Raw genomic sequence first — 23,007 nt, forward strand, 5'->3', positions numbered from 1 at the left:
CTCAGACCTGTCATTCCATCAAAGGTCACCGGTCGCACTCCCTGTTTGCCTCTTTGCAGAATGCGGCAGATTATTAAACAATTGGGCACGGTCTTTATTAATCTGGCGCCCCCTGCCCCTTTAGGTGCAGACTTTTCTGGCGCGGTGGACACAAATCTGGTGCAAACACTTAATAACTGCATGTACAAGCAGTTTCCATGTTCTTTTCAGCGCAAAGTCGGACAGAAAACTGGCGCAAACACTTTAATAAATGTGGCCCAATCAATGTGAATGTAGTTGTGTTGCAAATTCCTGTGAAGCAATGTCAGAGAAAGATCCAAATGTAATAGATATTTGTGACATATTTCCAACACGACTGCATTCACTTTCATTGCTGGGACGAAATTAGTAAAATGTGTCATCACTGGCGTCACAATGAGGCACATTTACTTATGTTTCCGCTGGAGTTCACAGAAAGTGCATTGTCCACGTATACCCTGTGCCACGATTCACTAAGATCATGCGCCCGATATCCTGCTTGTGTCGCTTCCCCGCTCAGGTCCCCGGAGTTCACCTTCTTCTTCCTGGTGCATGTAAGTGCATTGTCCGTGTATAATGCCCTGTGCCGCGAATCACTAAGATCCTGCGCCCGATATCCTGCATGTGTCGCTTCCCCACTCAGGTCCCCGGAGTTCACCTTCTTCTTCCTGGTGCATGTAAGTGCTTTGTCTTGCAACACAATTTGAAAGTTAAATCCCGCGCTCAGTCCGAATCAGTCGGTTATCCAACAGAGCGCCCCCTATATTGTGTCGAAAGGAAGCGGCACAGCTGCGCCAATATCCCAGCGCAGACACTCGTTACATACCTGTGCAAGCCGTGTAATCCCCGAAAAGGTGCACATTCCGACAAAAGTGAGCAGCACGACCCATGGTAAATGAGCCCCAATGTGTTGTAGCTGAAGTTGACGCATATCAACCATTTGAAAAACATGATTGCTTTTGTTTTATTGATTTAAATAGTGCGCCACTCCTGTCTATAGGTTGTGTCTGGTATTGCAGGTATCTGTATGACCGCCACAGAGAATTTGTAGGTTATAATTTAAGTTGTTCATCCTCAATGTGTCCCTGTAGCAAAAGTCATGAATCTGATGCAGCCATGAGCTTAAGTGTATTCCTATGGGGATCTGTGACATTATATACAACTATCCCTCTTCCCATAGGTTTCCCTCATGCTTTACACTGCAGCACTGTGATAGTTGTCTGCAAGAAATTAACCATTACCATCTGGGGCTGGATATGAGTTTATTGGGCCTGAGGTACAAAGTCCAAGTTATTACAATATGAGTCTGATACAGCCACATTTTGAGCGAGGTCACTCGCCCCGGGGCTTCTTATCACCTAGCAACGGCTACACTGAATCACTTCCGGGTCTGTCATTCATCATCCAATCACGACGTAGCTTACATTTCGCAAAGACTGCGCTATTCTGCTGAGTGATTGGACGGAGGGACAAGGCCGAAGCACGTGACAAGTCCGGGCGGAAGTGCTTGTAGAAGACATGTGTGAGTATGAGAAACCTGGCAGATTATTGATAAGAGGGAAATCGTATACAATTTATCACTCAATGGCCGATTAGGGTATGACAGGAGTGATAGGGGTGTTGGTGAGAGTCATGACTCCCACTTACAAGGCAGTCATGCTGGGAATTATGGTTCCCCGGCTTTAAGAGATGTCCTAATGTTCACTGCAGACTGATAAACCTGTGATACAACGTTGTATGTAGCCCTAGTGCTCATTGGTAGGTGCAGAACTACAACTCCCAGCATGGCTGACAACCATTGAGCTAATTAGAGGTCTAGTAAATCATCAGTCCCTGAGCAAAACAAATGTGATTATTTTCTTTGCTCTGCGGCGCCACCCTGGTCCTCAGGTTGTGCATGTTATTGCAGCTCAGCTTCAGTCACTACAATAGATCTGAGCTATAATACCAAATACAACCTGTGGTTGTGCGCTTCTACATTACATTGCTCTGACCTCTGGTAACCTCAGAAATTACTAGAAGAGGGGGCCTGGAAATCCCCTAAGAGCCCCCGGTGAATAGAGCACCTATGGCACCTGAGGGGCTCCTATCCTTAGTTGTCCCACCAGATTCTTCTTATCCTTAAAGCTGTGAGGCAGCCATGTATATAATATCATGTATTTTATATAAATTATTTTATTTGACTTTTAGATTAATGGAGGAAGCTGTGGAAACGCCTCTCTCTGTATGACCACAATGGAGTCGCAGCTGCTGGTAGCTCCTATCACTGCCCTGGAGTTTGTGGGCGACCATCTTCTGGCGGGTAAGCTCTAGTCCACAATGTGTGGCCCTGTTCCACCTAATTCCTTATTCCTTAAAAAAACATAAAAATTCCCATTTAGCTGTATCTGTTACATCTTCTTAAATATAACCAACATTGCAGCTTCTGTAAATCACGTCACTCAACTTTTATACAGCCCTGAATAGCACGGCTGTGCAGTATTGTCACACATCTCCTCCTTTATTGCTAAAGAATGAATAATATGTAGGCTAAAAGATAAGTCATAACAAGGTGATTTGTCAGGATCTGACTGTGGGAACCCCAGAGATTTAGAGAACAGGGATGCTGTTCTCAATAATGGATAAAGCGTCAGAAAGAACTTGCACCCTTCTATTCTATTCTATGGGAGCGCCAGACATGTCCAAGCACACGCATATTCAGTGAATGGAGTGGCATGATTCATGCCCTTACTGCCGCTACACCCATTAGTGAGAACAGGTCCCCTTTCTTCAGATGGTAGGGGGCCCCATTGTTGAGATTGATGGGGGTCTGATCACCTTGTTATCTCCCTATCCTGTGGAAAGGGGGATAACTTCTAAACTCTGGACAACTCCTTTAAATCTGTCTCTAGGGAACCTGGGTCACAACATCCTGATGTCCAGTGTCTCCTTGTGTTATACGGGCACCAGGCGCGGGTGTGGTCAGTCAGACTCCTCCCAGAAGTCATCATCATTATCGGTGTAGACTCCGCCTGCATCGTATGGAGCTACACTGGTGACATTATCCATAATTACAAAGGCCGAGGCATCAGAGCTGTTGCCATACAAGACAAACTCTGGCGGAGCAAAATGCGTATCCTGTGGATAGGGGATAACTTCTAATCTCTGGACAGCTCCTTTAAGTCTCTAGGGAACCTGGGTGACAACATACAGTATTCAGCCGCTCAGAGATTGTTCCTTAGAGTCCTACATTGTAGGGTTTTCTGCCTATACAATGCACATCCGTTTCCATTATTGCTATTTAACTGTTTAGGTGCCCAGAGAATTTCTGTGACTACCATTATGTAATAATGATGTAGTATTAAGAATCAATGTTTTTTTGCTTCTAGGTGAAGGCCCCAATCTGACTGTTTATAATGTAAGAAGTAGCTGTTTGCCGTCTCTGAGGCTGAAGGAGAACGTCTTTGCAGGTTACACCATTCATGGGATAAAGACATCCGGATCAGACTCTTCCGTCTCCATCTTGTGTGTGTTTGGTAGTAAGGGTCTTATCGTCCTGAATTTCTGCAGCAGAGATCATACAGTAACCTTGTCCAGAGTCTGTGAGCTGCGAGAGCTGCATGACTGGATATGGGATGTTCAGTGGCTGGCAGATGGCTCGCAGGGTGCCGCTTACCTTGGCATAGCCTTGGGGCATAACTCAGTAGCTCACTATGACTATAAGAAGGGTCAAGTCCTGAAGGAAATTCACTGCTCGGAGAAATGCATCTTGTACTCGGCTCACTTTGTTGGAAGAACCTGGGAAGATCTCACCCTGGTCTCCGGGACTGTGTTCAACCAGCTAGTCATCTGGGGAATGTCTGACCCACCCAATGAAGAAGGGAGAGTAGAGCCTCGAAGGAGGATTAGCGGGCACAATGGGGTCATCTTCAGCATATATCATTATGAGCAGAAGGGCATTTTGGCTTCGGCCTCAGATGATCGCAGCCTCAGGGTTTGGAAAGTGGGTGACCTCACCGACTGCGGTCCTGATGTCCAGTGTCTCCTTGTGTTATACGGGCACCAGGCGCGGGTGTGGTCAGTCAGACTCCTCCCAGACGTCATCATCAGTATCGGTGAAGACTCCGCCTGCATCGTGTGGAGCTACACTGGTGACATTATCCATAATTTCAAAGGTCACAAAGGCCGAGGCATCAGAGCTGTCGCCGTCCAGGACAAACTCGGTTTGGTTGCAACTGGCGGGGCAGACTCTGGTATCCGACTTTGGCAAATTCACAAAACGCCTTCATCCAATAGTAATCTTCTCAACCTGAATTTTGATGCCTCAAAGAAAATTGGGGTCCCAAAAGCCATAACGTTAGCAGATATCAACTGTCTTGTTGTAATGACAGACTTGGGTTTTATATGCACTTATAATTTTATCACTAAGCAATGGACCGTGGTCCTGGAGGACCAGAGCTATAAATCATATGGCCTCCTGGAGGTGACAAGATTGGGGGACTCCATCCTATGTGCCATTGGGAACATAACTGGCAGCATTAAGATCTTCTCACTTTCCTCTGCTCTAACTTGTAAGGAGTTCAAGCAGCATGAAGGTAAAGTGTACAGCCTGACTTGGGTTACCTCATCAGCGCAGACATCTTCAGACACATGTAGCCTGTTTTCCTCTGGTGCTAATGGAGTTATAGTTTGGCTTGAAGTCTCCTGTATTTCTGGAGATATCACAATGGTCACGGAAAAGTGTAGGTTCCGTCTACCCAACAGCAAGCAGAGGTGGCACACCAGCATAGCCTTAGTACCTGAAGAAGGCTTGATCGTATGTGGTGACCGCAGAGGTTCATTGGTGCTGTTTCCAATGGAGGATTCAAATAAGTGCATCAAAGATGAGTCTTTACCAAGTACCAACAACCTTGAAAGTTCTGACCCAGATGGTCAAGAACTAGAGCCGATCCATGTTCTCTTTGGCCTTCATGGCAAATTAGGTGTCACGTCGGTTGTGTACCATAAAGGCTTTGTCTACAGCAGTGGGCGGGATGGGTGTTACCGCCAGTTGAAGCTAGAAGGCCGCCAGTTGGTTATACTCCGTAAACTCAAGTCTTGCAAGGGGATGGAATGGATCGAATGTGTCTCCTTCACACCCGACGGAGACTTGCAGGTCCTCGGCTTCCACTCCACCGACTTTGTGGTATGGAGCACTAGAACGAATGAGAAACTTTGTAGCGTCCCTTGCGGTGGAGGACATAGATCTTGGAGCTACAAGAAGGAAGGTCCAATGGAAGTCTTCACCTACATTAAATCTGGTGATGTATTCACTCACCGCAGTCAACGAATCGAAACAATCCAGAATGTATTAAAGGACTCCCTGCACGGCAGAGAACTGACCAGCGTGAAGTATGTCGGAACAATTGACAATTCCAGCCAGGAACGGCTTGACGTCCTCATAACCAGCAGTGAAGACACCACCGTTAATATATGGGCCTACAATAGAAGGACTAAGCTCCTCCATTGCCTTTCCACCATAAGTGATCATCTCTCCAGTGTGAAAACCTTGGCGTTAGCCAGAACAAAGTGTCAAGATAATGTCCTCTCTACTCTACTGGTCACCTCTGGAGGTCGAGCCCAGATTGAGAGTTATCGGTTGTTGATCCAAGACAAGGAGGGTGATGGCACTGGTACTTGTCAAGTCATACACATAGCCTCACACCGGCTGGACGAACACTGGGATAGAATCAGGAATAAGCACAGGATGCTCAAGATAGATCCGGAAACCAGGTAACTATCTGGTATCATCCTAGTAGAGGTGCTGTCATCTGCCTCCTGCAGATAGGAGACTATGTACAATCTGCTCAGCTTCCCTTGCTCTATAACATGCTGCCTGTATATTGTAAATAATGTTCTATCTGCTCAGCTCCTCTTGCGCTATAAATTGCTGCCTGCAGATAGCACACTATGTACAATCTGCTCCTGCTCTATAGCATGCTGCCTGCAGATAGGACACTATGTACAATATGTTCAGCTCCTCCTGCCCTATAACATGCTGCCTGCAGATTGTACACAGTGCCCTATCTATTCAACTCCTCCTACTCTGTACATAGTGTCCTATCTGTAGGCAGCATGTTATAGAGTAGGAGGAGTTGAACATATTGTACATAGTGTCCTATCTGAAGGCAGCATGCTATAGAGCAGGAGCAGATTGTACATAGTGTCCTATCTGCAGGCAGCATGTCATAATCTGTTCCGCTCCTAATGCTTTATAACGTACAATCTGGTCAGCTCCTCCTGCTCTATAACATGCTGCCTGCAGATTGTACATAGTGTCCTATTTGTCCAGCTCCTCCTGCTCTATAACATGCCTGCAGATAGGACATTATGTACAATCTGCTCAGCTCCTCCTGCTCTATAACATGCTGCCTGCAGATAGGACATTATGTACAATCTGCTCAGCTCCTCCTGCTCTATAACTTGCTGCCTGAAGATTGTACATAGTGTCCTATCTGCAGGCAGCATGTTATAGAGCAGGAGGAGCTGAACAGATTGTGCATAGTGTCCTATCTGTCTTGCTCTATAATCATTTCCTGCAAATATGGTACTATATAAATCTGTCGGTTTTATGTAATACCTGGTTTCATGTGATTCTGCTCTTTCTTCAGATACCTGTCTGTCGCAGCAGTGGATGAGATTCCATCGAGCAGTAAAACTCCCTCCTCCCGGGTGTTTCTAGCTGCTGCCTGCAGTGATGGATCTGTAAGGTGTGAATTATCAATACATACCCCATTATATGTGTATATTGCATATATAGAATAACCTTGTGCCTGCTGCCACCACTAGGGGGCGCCTGTGAGTAATCGGCGTGTACAGCACTTCCTTTATGTCTCTGTAGGTTCTTTGTCTTGAGTGAGAGCTCTCGCCAGATGACGTTGTTAGCCGAATCCTTTCATCACCAGCGGTGTGTACTGAAAGTAGAGACGTTTGTCCATACATCCGGCGCCGACTCAAGGTAAAACTGCAGAAAAACATGAGCTGACATAAAACACTGAATATTTCACTTAAAAGACATCTACCACCAGGATGAAGGACTGTATGCAAATAAGTCTGAGAGCTCCGGGCTCCAATTACAACGAGTCTGGAGCCCCTCAGGCTCATTTGCATACAGTCCTTCATCCTGGTGGTAGATGCCGTTTAACATCCAGAAAACCACTGCAGTATTTTCGTCTCTGGGCTCCATCTGTATGATGTTCAGAAACCCTATTTGAACCTATTGCTAATGAAAAAAAAAACCATCTCTAGCTGCAGGATTGGACAGATTTGCCTTTCAGGATCCTGGGAAAGCTGTGTGACACTAAAGGAAATTTAATATAAAAGGATTACTGGGTTTTATACCATTTTCGCTCCATTTTAGGGTCATGTTGTGCAGCGCCGCTACTGATGGTCGCATTGCGGTTTGGGATATCACTGGCACCATCTCTCTTGCTGATAGGACGCTGGCGGAGGGACAGATGGACCGCCCCCTGCAGGGTGAGTCTATATGTATTTTATGTGATTGGTAGTCAGTAGTGTGACAATCCCACACTCAATCCCAGAAATCCCTTTAAAGCAAAGATTGTATAAAATTAGCCTCAGGGGCTCCAGGCTCCATTAACAGCTATGGAGCCTGGAGCCCCTCAGGCTCATTTGCATACAGTGGTAGATGCCCTTTAAGAGGGACTTCTGATTACATTTAGATGCATGGAGGTTACTCCCCTGTGAATGTCCAGTTTATATGTAGTCCTGTAGTGTGGATGGAGGCAGAATGACTCCACACATGTAACTGATAACCTCCCGTTTAAGTGGCCTCTGTCTCCCGGGAGGATCATCCATTGTTTAGTGAAGAGGGCAGTTAGCGGGTCATTCACGTGCCTCCTCCTTCACATGCAAGAGCCTCATTATACATTCATTACGTGCTGAGTGATGTCCCCAGGGTGACAACATCTGATCCATGACACACACAACATATGGCTTCTCGGTATCTCGTAGTCAACATTAAAGGGGACCTCTGCTTTGTACAATTCCTTTTTAACTTGAAGGATCCCTTCATATTAAGGTGATCACGGAGTCCTCTCCAGCTGGGAACCAAAGTGATCAGCTCTGATCGCTTCCAGGAAGTTATATGTTTCCCTACAGCTCCCCCGCAGGATAAATGAAGTATTACACCATTCAGATTAATGGGACAGGACCCTCTCTATAACTATCCTGTCTGACTAAATGATAAGAATCTTGAATAGGACCCCCTTCAAAAATTTCAGACTCGCCTAATAGGAGCTGTGAATATGGGTTGGACATCCCCTTTAAGCAACTGCACCTTAATATAGAACATATATATAGAAATTGCCTTGCATACACAGACAAACCCCTCTAGCTACCTCCCTGGTCATGCTACATTACCTGGGGCGGGGCATGACTCGCTCATTGTCATGGGGGCGGGGCATGACTCGCTCATTGTCATGGGGGCGGGGCATGACACGCTCATTGTCATGGGGGCGGGGCATGACACGCTCATTGTCATGGGGGCGGGGCATGACTAGCTCATTGTCATGAGGGCGGGGCATGATAAAGTTGTATCCATCTTGTATATCTCTGTACCTTACAGATCTGGGTCTTGTCTGCCTTACAATCTCCGCTCACCAGTGTGGGATCAACAGTCTTGGTGTCCGGATGACCATGGATGGCCGATACCTGGTGGCCAGCGGGGGAGATGACAATTCCATCTGTGTGTGTTGGATAACATTGGACCAGGATGGTCCAGGAGGAGGAGTCCAGCTCCTGCGCTCAGTCTCCGCCCCCTGCGCTCACGCTGCACACGTCACCGGCCTCCATATTCTCCGGGATGACCTCCTGCTATCGGTGTCTGTGGACCAGCGCCTGACACTCTGGAGTCTTGTGGGCTGTGATCTACAGCACGTGGCCACCAGGTTCTGTCACGTGGCCGATGTGTCCGAGCTGGACTGCTGGAAACAGGATAGAGGACATCTATGTGCCCTGAGCGGCCAAGGACTGGAGATCGTGGAGTGCGGCCACTAGATACAACATATTGTTATCATCCATAATATATATCATACAAGAACGACTGGAGAGAAATAAAATAGAATTTATGTTTTTATAAAGTTTTTCATATACATATTCTTGTACATAGGGGGCAGTATTATATTAGTTATATTCTTGTACATTGGGGGCAGTATTATAGTAGTTATATTCTTGTACATAGGGGGCAGTATTATAGTAGTTATATTCCTGTACATAGGGGGCAGTATTATAGTAGTTATATTCTTGTACATTGGGGGCAGTATTATAGTAGTTATATTCTTGTACATAGGGGGCAGTATTATAGTAGTTATATTCTTGTACATAGGGGGCAGTATTATAGTAGTCATATTCCTGTACATAGGGGGCAGTATTATAGTAGTTATATCCCTGTACATAGGGGGCAGTATTATAGTAGTTATATTCTTGTACATAGGGGATAGTATTATAGTAGTTATATTCCTGTACATAGGGGTCAGTATTATAGTAGTTATATTCTTGTACATAGGGGGCAGTATTATAGTAGTTATATCCCTGTACATAGGGGGCAGTATTATAGTAGTTATATTCCTGTACATAGGGGGCAGTATTATAGTAGTTATATTCCTGTACATAGGGGGCAGTATTATAGTAGTTATATTCTTGTACATAGGGGGCAGTATTATAGTAGTTATATTCTTGTACATAGGGGGCAGTATTATAGTAGTTATATTCTTGTACATAGGGGGCAGTATTATAGTAGTCATATTCCTGTACATAGGGGGCAGTATTATAGTAGTTATATTCTTGTACATAGGGGGCAGTATTATAGTAGTTATATTCTTGTACATAGGGGGCAGTATTATAGTAGTTATATTCCTGTACATAGGGGCAGTATTATAGTAGTTATATTCTTGTACATAGGGGGCAGTATTATAGTAGTTATATTCCTGTACATAGGGGGCAGTATTATAGTAGTTATATTCCTGTACATAGGGGGCAGTATTATAGTAGTTATATTCCTGTACATAGGGGGCAGTATTATAGTAGTTATATTCCTGTACATAGGGGGCAGTATTATAGTAGTTATATTCTTGTACATAGGGGGCAGTATTATAGTAGTTATATTCCTGTACATAGGGGGCAGTATTATAGTAGTTATATTCTTGTACACAGGGGGCAGTATTATAGTAGTTATATTCCTGTACATAGGGGGCAGTATAGTAGTTATATTCTTGTACATAGGGGGCAGTATTATAGTAGTTATATTCCTGTACATAGGGGGCAGTATTATAGTAGTTATATTCTTGTACATAGGGGGCAGTATTATAGTAGTTATATTCCTGTACATAGGGGGCAGTATTATAGTAGTTATATTCCTGTACATAGGGGGCAGTATTATAGTAGTTATATTCCTGTACATAGGGGGCAGTATTATAGTAGTTATATTCCTGTACATAGGGGGCAGTATTATAGTAGTTATATTCTTGTACATAGAGGGCTGTATTATAGTAGTTATATTCCTGTACATAGGAGGAAGTATTATAGTAGTTATATCCTTGTACATAGGGGGCAGTATTATAGTAGTTATATCCTTGTACATAGGGGGCAGTATTATAGTAGTTATATTCCTGTACATAGGGGGCAGTATTATAGTAGTTATATCCTTGTACATAGGGGGCAGTATTATAGTAGTTATATCCCTGTACATAGGGGGCAGTATTATAGTAGTTATTAGAGATGAGCGAACACTAAAATGCTCGGGTACTCGTTATTCGAGACGAACTTTTCCCGATGCTCGAGTGCTCGTCTCGAATAACGAACCCCATTGAAGTCAATGGGAGACTCGAGCATTTTTCAAGGGGACCAAGGCTCTGCACAGGGAAGCTTGGCCAAACACCTGGGAACCTCAGAAAAGGATGGAAACACCACGGAAATGGACAGGAAACAGCAGGGGCAGCATGCATGGATGCCTCTGAGGCTGCTTAATCGCACCATTATGCCAAAATTATGGGCAACAGCATGGCCATGACAGAGTGACAGAATGAAGCTAGATAGCATCTAAAACATGCAATAATTGACCCTGACACTATAGGGGACGGCATGCAGAGGCAGCGGCAGCAGGCTAGAGAGTGTCATGGCGACATACCCTAAATGGACTCAGGCTTCAAACCAATGGGTGGCAGAGAGGAACCAAAGGAGGTGAGCAAGAAGCGCTCAAATAATATCGGTACATGATAAAAGTTTGCCAGTATATTTTGTGGATTACACAGCAGGGTGGCGACAAAGTTAACATGGAAGCCATGAAAACAACCCAAAATTCTGCCTGACACAGCTCGTTTGATAAGGGGACCATGTATGGAGGCAGTGAACTAGTAGTAGATTAAAGGTGCTGCAGTTAAAACTATGTTAGTTGGATCTTGGCATGGAGCTGGCGCTCCGCTGCCAGGCGAGCTTTCGCCAATCCAAGCCCCTGTCTATAGGCTACTCCCCAAACAGCACTTCTAAGAACCTTTTGTATAAGATCAAGTGTAGTAGCGTTCTTATAAGTTTGGGATATGGCGGGTGAGGGGAATGTAAACAGATGCGCAAGAAGCGCATGATGCGCATGGAGCTGGCGCTCCGCTGCCAGGTGAGCTTTCGCCAATCCAAGCCCCTGTCTCTAGGCTACTCCCCAAACAGCACTTCTAAGAACCTTTTGTATAAGATCAAGTGTAGTAGCGTTCTTATAAGTTTAGGATATGGCGGGTGAGGGGAATGTAAACAGATGTGCAAGAAGCGCTGAAATAATATCGGTTAATCATAAAAGTTTGCCAGTATATTTTGTGGATAACACAGCAGGGTGGCGACAAAGTTAACAACTTTGATGTGGAATCCATGAAAACAACCCAAATTTCTGCCTGACACACCTCGTTTGATAAGGGGAGGATGTATGGAGGCAGCTATATGGACGACTTTTGGAGGTAGCAATGGAGACAACGTGTGGAGGCTGCTATGGAGACAATTTAATTTGGATAGTGCCTGTATGTGGCAGTCCCAAAAAGTTTTCAAACCAGAGGAGCAGGTAGGTGGCCCTCCAGAAAAATGGAATAGATTGAGTGCCTGTATGTGGTAGTCCCAAAAATTTTTCAAACCAGAGGAGCAGGTAGGTGGCCCTCCAGTAAAATGGAATAGATTGAGTGCCTGTATGTGGCAGTCCCAAAAATTTTTCAAACCAGAGGAGCAGGTAGGTGGCCCTCCAGAAAAATGGAATAGATTGAGTGCCTGTATGTGGCAGTCCCAAAAATTTTTTAAAACAGAGGACCGGGTAGGTGGCCCTCCAGAAAAATGGAATAGATTGAGTGCCTGTATGTGGCACTCACAAAAATTGTTTCAAACAGAGGACCGGGTAGGTGGCCCTCCAGAAAAATTAAATGCATAAAGTACTATAGCAAGAGCCAGTGGGCCCTGTCAAAAAATAGCCAGTTTCCTCTGCTTTACTGTACAAAGAGGAGGAGAAGGAGGAAAATGAGGAGGAGGAGTGGATCAATTATTCAGGTTGAGCTTCCTTCACCTGGTGGAGATTGGAAATTCTGAGAAATCCAGCCTTTATTCATTTTAATAAGCGTCAGCCTGTCAGCGCTGTCAGTCGACAGGCGTGTACGCTTATCGGTGATGATGCCACCAGCTGCACTGAAAACCCGCTCGGACAAGACGCTAGCGGCAGGGCAGGCAAGAACCTCCAAGGCGTACAGCGCCAGTTCGTGCCACATGTCCAGCTTTGAAACCCAGTAGTTGTAGGGAGCTGTGTGATCATTTAGGACGATGGTATGGTCAGCTACGTACTCCCTCACCATCTTTCTGTAAAGATCAGACCTACTCTGCCGAGACTGGGGACAGGTGACAGTGTCTTGCTGGGGTGACATAAAGCTGGCAAAAGCCTTGTAAAGCGTACCCTTGCCAGTGCTGGACAAGCTGCCTGCTCGCCTACTCTCCCTCGCTACTTGTCCCGCAGAACTACGCACTCTGCCGCTAGCGCTGTCAGAAGGGAAATACTGTTTCAGCTTGTGCACCAGGGCTTGCTGGTATTCATGCATTCTCACACTCCTTTCCTCTGCAGGGATGAGAGTGGAAAGATTTTGCTTGTACCGTGGAGAGTGAACACCCAGTAATCGGTGCTGGAATAAATTCTTTGAACGCGAGGGTCACGGGATAGGCAGCCTAGCATGAAATCTGCCATATGCGCCAGAGTCCCAACGCGTAAGAATTCACTCCCCTCACTGGCATGACTGCCCATTTCCTCCTCCTCCAACTCCTCCAACTCCTCTTCTTCTGCCCATACACGCTGAACAGTGAAGGACTCAACAATGGTCCCCTCTTGTGTCTCGCCAACATTCTCCTCCTCTTCCTCCTCATCCTCCTCCACCTCCACCTCCTCCGATATGCGCTGAGAAACAGACCTGAGGGTGCTTTGGCTATCAACAAGGGAATCTTCTTCCCCCGTCTCTTGTGACGAGCGCAAAGCTTCCGACTTCATGCTGATCAGAGAGTTTTTCAACAGGCCAAGCAGCGGGATGGTGAGACTGATGATGGCGGCATCGCCACTGACCATCTGTGTTGACTCCTCAAAGTTACTCAGCACCTGACAGATATCAGACATCCACGTCCACTCCTCATTGTAGACTTGAGGAAGCTGACTGACCTGACTACCAGTTCTGGTGGAAGTTGACATCTGGCAGTCTACAATCGCTCGGCGCTGCTGGTAAACTCTGGATAACATGGTCAGTGTTGAATTCCACCTCGTGGGCACGTCGCACAACAGTCGGTGAGCGGGCAGTTGGAGGCGGCGCTGCGCTGCCCTGAGAGTGGCAGCATCTGGGCTGGACTTCCTGAAATGCGCACAGATGCGGCGCACCTTCGTGAGCAAATCAGACAGATTGGGGTATGTCTTGAGGAAACGCTGAACTATCAGATTTAACACATGTGCCAGGCATGGCACATGTGTCAGTCTGCCGAGTTGCAGAGCCGCCACCAGGTTACGGCCGTTGTCACACACAACCATGCCTGGCTTCAGGTTCAGCGGTGCCAGCCACAGATCAGTCTGCGCCGTGATGCCCTGTAATAGCTCTTGGGCGGTGTGCCTTTTGTCGCCTAGGCTCAGCAGTTTGAGCACCGCCTGCTGTCGCTTAGCGACGGCACTGCTGCTGTGCCTAGAGCTACCGACTGATGGCGCCGTGCCCACGGATGGTAGTTCGGAGGAGGTGGTGGAGGGGTGGGAGGAGGAGGAGGCATAGTAGGCCTGAAACACCTGGACCGAGGTAGGCCCCGCAATCCTCGGTGTTGGCAGTATATGACCAGCCCCAGGGTCAGACTCGGTCCCAGCCTCCACCAAGTTAACCCAATGTGCCGTCAGCGATATATAGTGGCCCTGCCCGGCAGCACTCGTCCACGTGTCCGTGGTCAGGTGGACCTTGTCAGAAATGGCGTTGGTCAGGGCACGGGTGATGTTGTCTGACACGTGCTGGTGCAGGGCTGGGACGGCACATCGGGAAAAGTAGTGGCGGCTGGGGACCGAATACCGAGGGGCGGCCGCCGCCATGAGGTTGCGAAAGGCCTCGGTCTCTACTAGCCTATAGGGCAGCATCTCCAGGCTAAGCAATCTGGAGATGTGCACATTAAGGGCTTGGGCGTGCGGGTGGGTTGCACTATATTTGCGTTTCCGCTCCAGCGTCTGGGGTATGGAGAGCTGAACGCTGGTGGATGCTGTGGAGGATCGTGGAGGCGACGATGAGGTTTTTGTGGCAGGGTCCTGGGCAGGGGGCTGACTATCAGCTGACACAGGGGAAGGAGCAGTGGTGTGCACGGCCGGAGGTGAACGGGCTTGTTGCCACTGAGTGGGGTGTTTAGCATTCATATGCCTGCGCATACTGGTGGTAGTTAAGCTAGTAGTGGTGGAACCCCTGCTGAGCCTGGTTTGGCAAATGTTGCACACCACAGTCCGTCGGTCATCCGGTGTTTCCTTAAAGAACCTCCAGACTTCTGAAGATCTAGCCCTCGCCGCAAGAGCCCTCACCACGGGAGCTTCACTAGTTGACACATTTGGCGCTGATGCACCAGCTCTGGCCCTGCCTCTCCGTCTGGCCCCACCACTGCCTCTTCCAACCTGTTCTGGTCGAGGACTCTCCTCCGTCTCAGAAGCACTGTGTTCACCCGGCCTCTCAACCCAGCTTGGGTCTGTCACCTCATCATCCTCCGATCCCTCAGTCTGCTCCCCCCTCGGACTTCCTGCCCTGACAACAACTTCCCCACTGTCTGACAACCGTGTCTCCTCATCGTCGGACACCTCTTTACACACTTCCACTACGTCAAGAAGGTCATCATCACCCACAGACTGTGACTGGTGGAAAACCTGGGCATCGGAAAATTGCTCAGCAGCAGCAGGACAAGTGGTTTGTGACTGTGGGAAGGGTCCAGAAAACAGTTCCTCAGAGTATGCCGGTTCAAATGCCAAATTTTCCTGGGAGGGGGCAGACTGGGGGGGAGGAGGCTGAGGTGCAGGAGCTGGAGGAGTGGCGATTTTGGTGACATGGGTGGACTGCGTGGAAGACTGACTGGTGGACAAATTGCTCGAAGCATTGTCAGCAATCCACGACATCACCTGTTCGCACTGTTCTGGCCTCAACAGTGCTCTACCACGAGTCCCAGTAACTTCAGACATGAACCTAGGGAGTGTAGCTCTGCGGCGTTCCCCTGCTCCCTCATAAGCAGGTGGTGTCTCACCCCGCCCAGGACCACGGCCTCTGACCCCTGCAGTAGTTGGACTCCCACGTCCCCGCCCTCGTCCTCTACCCCTAGCCCTCGGGTTAAACATTTTTAAAATGAGAGTTATAACTTTAATTTTTTTTTAACTTTTTTTTGTGTGTTTTTTTTTTTTTTGTGTTTTTTTTTTTTTTTTGTGTTTTTGAGTTTTTAAAACCAAACGATGCTATCCTATTGCTATGGCTATTTTCTAGCCAAGTATAAAAGCACACTACTATGCCAGATGAGATGACACTGAGTTATTAAACAAAATAAACGTAAAATAAAAAAGGACAAATGGCAGACTGTGCCTAATTGAAATCCAACTCCTACTAAATTTTCCCACTTCGGTCTTTGCTATGGATATGTGCGTCACTAAGCGCAAAACACAGCGGTCGCAAGTCTCACTACAAATTGCTCAGAATTGGCTAGTACATGCACTGCAGCAAGTACAGCCACCAGCAGATCAACCAGAAATCAAATATATAACGCTACTGTAGGCGTAAGCCGTTTGGATTCTCCTATGGCTATTTTCTAGCCAAGTATGAAAGCACACTACTATGCCAGATGAGATGACGCTGAGTTATTAAACAAAATAAACGTAAAATAAAAAAGGAAAAATGGCAGACTGTGCCTAATTGAAATCCAACCCCTACTAAATTTTCCCACTTTGGTGTTTGAGGTGGATATGTGTGCCACTAAGAGCTAAACACACAGTAGCAAGTCCCCCTGCTAATTCCTCACAAAATGGTACTAGATGCAAATAAAAAAAAAAAAAGTAGAACGTTATTGTAGCCCTAAGAAGGGCTGTTGGGTTCTTGGAGAATCACTCCTGCCTAACAGTAAGCTAATAGAACACCCTAACGCTTTCCCTGACCAGCAGCAGCTCTCTCCCTAGCGGCATCCAGACACAGAATGATCCGAGCAGCGCGGGCAGCGGCTAGTCTATCCCAGGGTCACCTGATCTGGCCAGCCAACCACTGCTATCGACGTGTAAGGGTACCACGTCATGCTGGGTGGAGTGCAGAGTCTCCTGGCTTGTGATTGGCTCTGTTTCTGGCCGCCAAAAAGCAAAACGGCGGGAGCTGCCATTTTCTCGAGCGGGCGAAGTATTCGTCCGAGCAACGAGCAGTTTCGAGTACGCTAATGCTCGACCGAGCATCAAGCTCGGACGAGCATGTTCGCTCATCTCTAGTAGTTATATTCTTGTACATAGGGAGCAGTATTATAGTAGTTATATTCTTGTACATAGGGGGCAGTATTATAGTAGTTATATTCTTGTGCATAGGGGGCAGTATTATAGTAGTTATATTCTTGTACATAGAGGGCAGTATTAGTTATATTCTTGTATATAGGGGGCAGTATTATAGCAGTTATATTCCTGTACATAGGGGGCAGTATTATAGTAGTTATATTCTTGTACATAGGGGGCAGTATTATAGTAGTTATATTCTTGTACATAGGGGGCAGTATTATAGTAGTTATATTCTTGTACATAGGGGGCAGTATTATAGTAGTTATATTCTTGTACATAGAGGGCAGTATTAGTTATATTCTTGTATATAGGGGGCAGTATTATAGCAGTTATATTCCTGTACATAGGGGGCAGTATTATAGTAGTTATATTCTTGTACATAGGGGGCAGTATTATAGTAGTTATATTCTTGTACATAGGGGGCAGTATTATAGTAGTTATATTCTTGTACATAGGGGGCAGTATTATAGTAGTTATATTCTTGTACATATGGGGCAGTATTATAGTAGTTATATTCTTGTACATAGGGGGCAGTATTATAGTAGTTATATCCCTGTACATAGGGGGCAGTATTATAGTAGTTATATTCTTGTACATAGGGGGCAGTATTATAGTAGTTATATTCCTGTACATAGGGGGCAGTATTATAGTGTTATATCGTTGTAGATAGGGGGCAGTATTATAGTAGTTATATTCTTGTACATAGGGGGCAGTATTATAGTAGTTATATTCTTGTACATAGGGGGGCAGTATTATAGTAGTTATATTCTTGTACATAGGGGGCAGTATTATAGTAGTTATATTCCTGTACATAGGGGCAGTATTATAGTAGTTATTCTTGTACATAGGGGGCAGTATTATAGTAGTTATATTCCTGTACATAGGGGCAGTATTATAGTAGTTATATTCCTGTACATAGGGGGCAGTATTATAGTAGTTATATTCTTGTACATAGGGGCAGTATTATAGTAGTTATATTCTTGTACATAGGGGCAGTATTATAGTAGTTATATTCCTGTACATAGGGGGCAGTATTATAGTAGTTATATTCCTGTACATAGGGGGCAGTATTATAGTAGTTATATTCCTGTACATAGGGGGCAGTATTATAGTAGTTATATTCCTGTACATAGGGGGCAGTATTATAGTAGTTATATTCCTGTACATAGGGGGCAGTATTATAGTAGTTATATTCTTGTACATAGGGGGGCAGTATTATAGTAGTTATATTCTTGTACATAGGGGGCAGTATTATAGTAGTTATATTCTTGTACATAGGGGCAGTATTATAGTAGTTATATTCTTGTACATCGGGGGCAGTATTATAGTAGTTATTCTTGTACATAGGGGGCAGTATTATAGTAGTTATATTCTTGTACATCGGGGGCAGTATTATAGTAGTTATTCTTGTACATAGGGGGCAGTATTATAGTAGTTATATTCTTGTACATAAGGGGCAGTATTATAGTAGTTATATTCTTGTACATCGGGGGCAGTATTATAGTAGTTATTCTTGTACATAGGGGGCAGTATTATAGTAGTTATATTCTTGTACATAAGGGGCAGTATTATAGTAGTTATAGTCTTGTACATAGGGGGCAGAATTATAGTAGTTATATTCCTGTACATAGGGGGCAGTATTATAGTAGTTATATTCTTGTACCTAGGAGGCAGTATTATAGTAGTTATATTCCTGTACATAGGGGGCAGTATTATAGTAGTTATATTCTTGTACATAGGAGGCAGTATTATAGTAGTTATATTCTTGTACATAGGGGCAGTATTATAGTACCGTATTTTCCGGGCCATTAGGCGCACCGGAATATAAGGCGCATCAGTCCGATGCGCCTTATATATGTAATAATTCCATATATAAGGCGCATCGGACTATAAGGCGCAGGGTCTGGGGGCGTGGCGGAGGTCCGGGGGCGGAGCGGAGACCCGACGAGAAGAGGCGCGACCCGAAGACGAGACGCGGCAACGCGGGGAAGGTGAGGGGGAGGAGGGCAGTAGACCATACTTACATAGGTCCCCGCTACTGGAGACAGCAGATCTCCAGCGGGAACTGCAGACCGACGCGGCAGAAGTTGTTCGTGCCGCGTGGTCTGCAGTTCCCGCTGGAGATCTGCTGTCTCCGGTCTCCGGTAGCGGGGACCTATGTAAGTATGGTCCGCTGCCCTGCGCCATACATAGGGCGCACCGGACTATAAGGCGCACTTTGGATTTCCAAGGCTTTTATGTGCGCCTTATAGTCCGGAAAATACGGTAGTTATATTCTTGTACATAGGGGGCAGTATTATAGTAGTTATATTCTTGTACATAGGGGGCAGTATTATAGTAGTTATATTCTTGTACATAGGGGGCGGTATTATAGTAGTTATATTCTTGTACATAGGGGGCAGTACAGGCGGTCCCCTACTTAAGGACACCCGACTTACAGACAACCCATAGTTACAGACAGACCCCTCTGCCCACTGTGACCTCTGGTGAAGCTCTCTGGATGCTTTAAAATAGTCCCAGACTGCAATAATCAGCTTAAAATTGTCTGCAATGAAGCTTTATTGATAATTCTTGGTCCTATTACAGCAAAAAAATTTGAAACTCCAATTGTCTCTGGGGCAAAAAAAAAAATTGTCGGGAACTACAATGATAAAATATACAGTTTCGACTTACATACAAATTCAACTTAAGAACAAACCTACAGTCCGTATCTTGTATGTAACCCGGGGACTGCCTGTATTATAGTAGTTATATTCTTGTACATAGGGGGCAGTATTATAGTAGTTATATTCTTGTACATAGGGGGCAGTATTATAGCAGTTATATTCCTGTACATAGGGGGCAGTATTATAGTAGTTATATTCTTGTACATAGGGGGCAGTATTATAGTAGTTATATTCCTGTACATAGGGGCAGTATTATAGTAGTTATTCTTGTACATAGGGGGCAGTATTATAGTAGTTATATTCCTGTACATAGGGGCAGTATTATAGTAGTTATATTCCTGTACATAGGGGGCAGTATTATAGTAGTTATATTCTTGTACATAGGGGCAGTATTATAGTAGTTATATTCTTGTACATAGGGGCAGTATTATAGTAGTTATATTCCTGTACATAGGGGGCAGTATTATAGTAGTTATATTCCTGTACATAGGGGGCAGTATTATAGTAGTTATATTCCTGTACATAGGGGGCAGTATTATAGTAGTTATATTCCTGTACATAGGGGGCAGTATTATAGTAGTTATATTCCTGTACATAGGGGGCAGTATTATAGTAGTTATATTCTTGTACATAGGGGGGCAGTATTATAGTAGTTATATTCTTGTACATAGGGGGCAGTATTATAGTAGTTATATTCTTGTACATAGGGGCAGTATTATAGTAGTTATATTCTTGTACATCGGGGGCAGTATTATAGTAGTTATTCTTGTACATAGGGGGCAGTATTATAGTAGTTATATTCTTGTACATAAGGGGCAGTATTATAGTAGTTATATTCTTGTACATCGGGGGCAGTATTATAGTAGTTATTCTTGTACATAGGGGGCAGTATTATAGTAGTTATATTCTTGTACATAGGGGGCAGTATTATAGTAGTTATATTCTTGTACATCGGGGGCAGTATTATAGTAGTTATTCTTGTACATAGGGGGCAGTATTATAGTAGTTATATTCTTGTACATAAGGGGCAGTATTATAGTAGTTATATTCTTGTACATCGGGGGCAGTATTATAGTAGTTATTCTTGTACATAGGGGGCAGTATTATAGTAGTTATATTCTTGTACATAAGGGGCAGTATTATAGTAGTTATAGTCTTGTACATAGGGGGCAGAATTATAGTAGTTATATTCCTGTACATAGGGGGCAGTATTATAGTAGTTATATTCTTGTACCTAGGAGGCAGTATTATAGTAGTTATATTCCTGTACATAGGGGGCAGTATTATAGTAGTTATATTCTTGTACATAGGAGGCAGTATTATAGTAGTTATATTCTTGTACATAGGGGCAGTATTATAGTACCGTATTTTCCGGGCCATTAGGCGCACCGGAATATAAGGCGCATCAGTCCGATGCGCCTTATATATGTAATAATTCCATATATAAGGCGCATCGGACTATAAGGCGCAGGGTCTGGGGGCGTGGCGGAGGTCCGGGGGCGGAGCGGAGACCCGACGAGAAGAGGCGCGACCCGAAGACGAGACGCGGCAACGCGGGGAAGGTGAGGGGGAGGAGGGCAGTAGACCATACTTACATAGGTCCCCGCTACTGGAGACAGCAGATCTCCAGCGGGAACTGCAGACCGACGCGGCAGAAGTTGTTCGTGCCGCGTGGTCTGCAGTTCCCGCTGGAGATCTGCTGTCTCCGGTCTCCGGTAGCGGGGACCTATGTAAGTATGGTCCGCTGCCCTGCGCCATACATAGGGCGCACCGGACTATAAGGCGCACTTTGGATTTCCAAGGCTTTTATGTGCGCCTTATAGTCCGGAAAATACGGTAGTTATATTCTTGTACATAGGGGGCAGTATTATAGTAGTTATATTCTTGTACATAGGGGGCAGTATTATAGTAGTTATATTCTTGTACATAGGGGGCGGTATTATAGTAGTTATATTCTTGTACATAGGGGGCAGTACAGGCGGTCCCCTACTTAAGGACACCCGACTTACAGACAACCCATAGTTACAGACAGACCCCTCTGCCCACTGTGACCTCTGGTGAAGCTCTCTGGATGCTTTAAAATAGTCCCAGACTGCAATAATCAGCTTAAAATTGTCTGCAATGAAGCTTTATTGATAATTCTTGGTCCTATTACAGCAAAAAAATTTGAAACTCCAATTGTCTCTGGGGCAAAAAAAAAAATTGTCGGGAACTACAATGATAAAATATACAGTTTCGACTTACATACAAATTCAACTTAAGAACAAACCTACAGTCCGTATCTTGTATGTAACCCGGGGACTGCCTGTATTATAGTAGTTATATTCTTGTACATAGGGGGCAGTATTATAGTAGTTATATTCTTGTACATAGGGGGCAGTATTATAGCAGTTATATTCCTGTACATAGGGGGCAGTATTATAGTAGTTATATTCTTGTACATAGGGGGCAGTATTATAGTAGTTATATTCCTGTACATAGGGGGCAGTATTATAGTAGTTATATTCTTGTACATAGGGGGCAGTATTATAGTAGTTATATTCTTGTACATAGGGGGCAGTATTATAGTAGTTATATTCTTGTACATAAGGGGCAGTATTATAGTAGTTATATTCCTGTACATAGGGGGCAGTATTATAGTAGTTATATTCCTGTGCATAGGGGGCAGTATTATAGTAGTAGTAGTAGTTATATTCTTGTACATAGGAGGCAGTATTATAGTAGTTATATTCTTGTACATAGGGGGCAGTATTATAGTAGTTATATTCCTGTAAATAGGGGGCAGTATTATAGTAGTTATATTCTTGTACATAGGGGGCAGTATTATAGTAGTTATATTCCTGTACATTGGGGGCAGTATTATAGTAGTTATATTCCTGTACATAGGGGGCAGTATTATAGTAGTTATATTCCTGTACATAGGGGGCAGTATTATAGTAGTTATATTCCTGTACATAGGAGGCAGTATTATAGTAGTTATATTCTTGTACATAGGGGGCAGTATTATAGTAGTTATATCCTTGTACATAGGGGGCAGTGTTATAGTAGTTATAGTCTTGTACATAGGGGGCAGTATTATAGTAGTTATAGTCTTGTACATAGGGGGCAGTATTATAGTAGTTATATTCTTGTAGATAGGGGGCAGTATTATAGACGTTATCTTCTTGTACATAGGGGGCAGTATTATAGTAGTTATATTCTTGTACATAGGGGCAGTATTATAGTAGTTATATTCTTGTACATAGGGGCAGTATTGTAGTAGTTATATTCTTGTAC

The 23,007-nt window shown here is 44.9% G+C and overlaps 1 protein-coding gene across 3 annotated transcripts; it reads left to right on the top strand.

Annotated features, from left to right (window-relative positions):
- The first annotated feature begins 1,436 nt into the window (after positions 1–1,436).
- On the top strand, positions 1,437–9,179 carry WDR6 (WD repeat domain 6). Of its 3 annotated transcripts, none has more exons than XM_072127335.1 (7): positions 1,437–1,540; positions 2,209–2,320; positions 3,387–5,769; positions 6,648–6,746; positions 6,878–6,994; positions 7,397–7,512; positions 8,624–9,179. In XM_072127335.1, the coding sequence occupies exons 2-7, from the start codon at positions 2,245–2,247 to the stop codon at positions 9,052–9,054; spliced, it is 3,222 nt and encodes a 1,073-aa protein (XP_071983436.1). In that variant the 5' UTR covers positions 1,437–1,540; positions 2,209–2,244; the 3' UTR covers positions 9,055–9,179. The 3 variants fall into 3 exon arrangements, with proteins under 3 accessions (XP_071983436.1, XP_071983437.1, XP_071983435.1); XM_072127336.1 differs by lacking the exon at positions 1,437–1,540 and adding an exon at positions 1,544–1,615; XM_072127334.1 differs by lacking the exon at positions 1,437–1,540 and adding an exon at positions 1,622–1,776.
- Positions 9,180–23,007: the final 13,828 nt, after the last annotated feature.

Source organism: Engystomops pustulosus, chromosome 10, assembly GCF_040894005.1.
Source record: "Engystomops pustulosus chromosome 10, aEngPut4.maternal, whole genome shotgun sequence".
In the NCBI taxonomy this organism is placed as follows: Eukaryota; Metazoa; Chordata; class Amphibia; order Anura; family Leptodactylidae; genus Engystomops; species Engystomops pustulosus.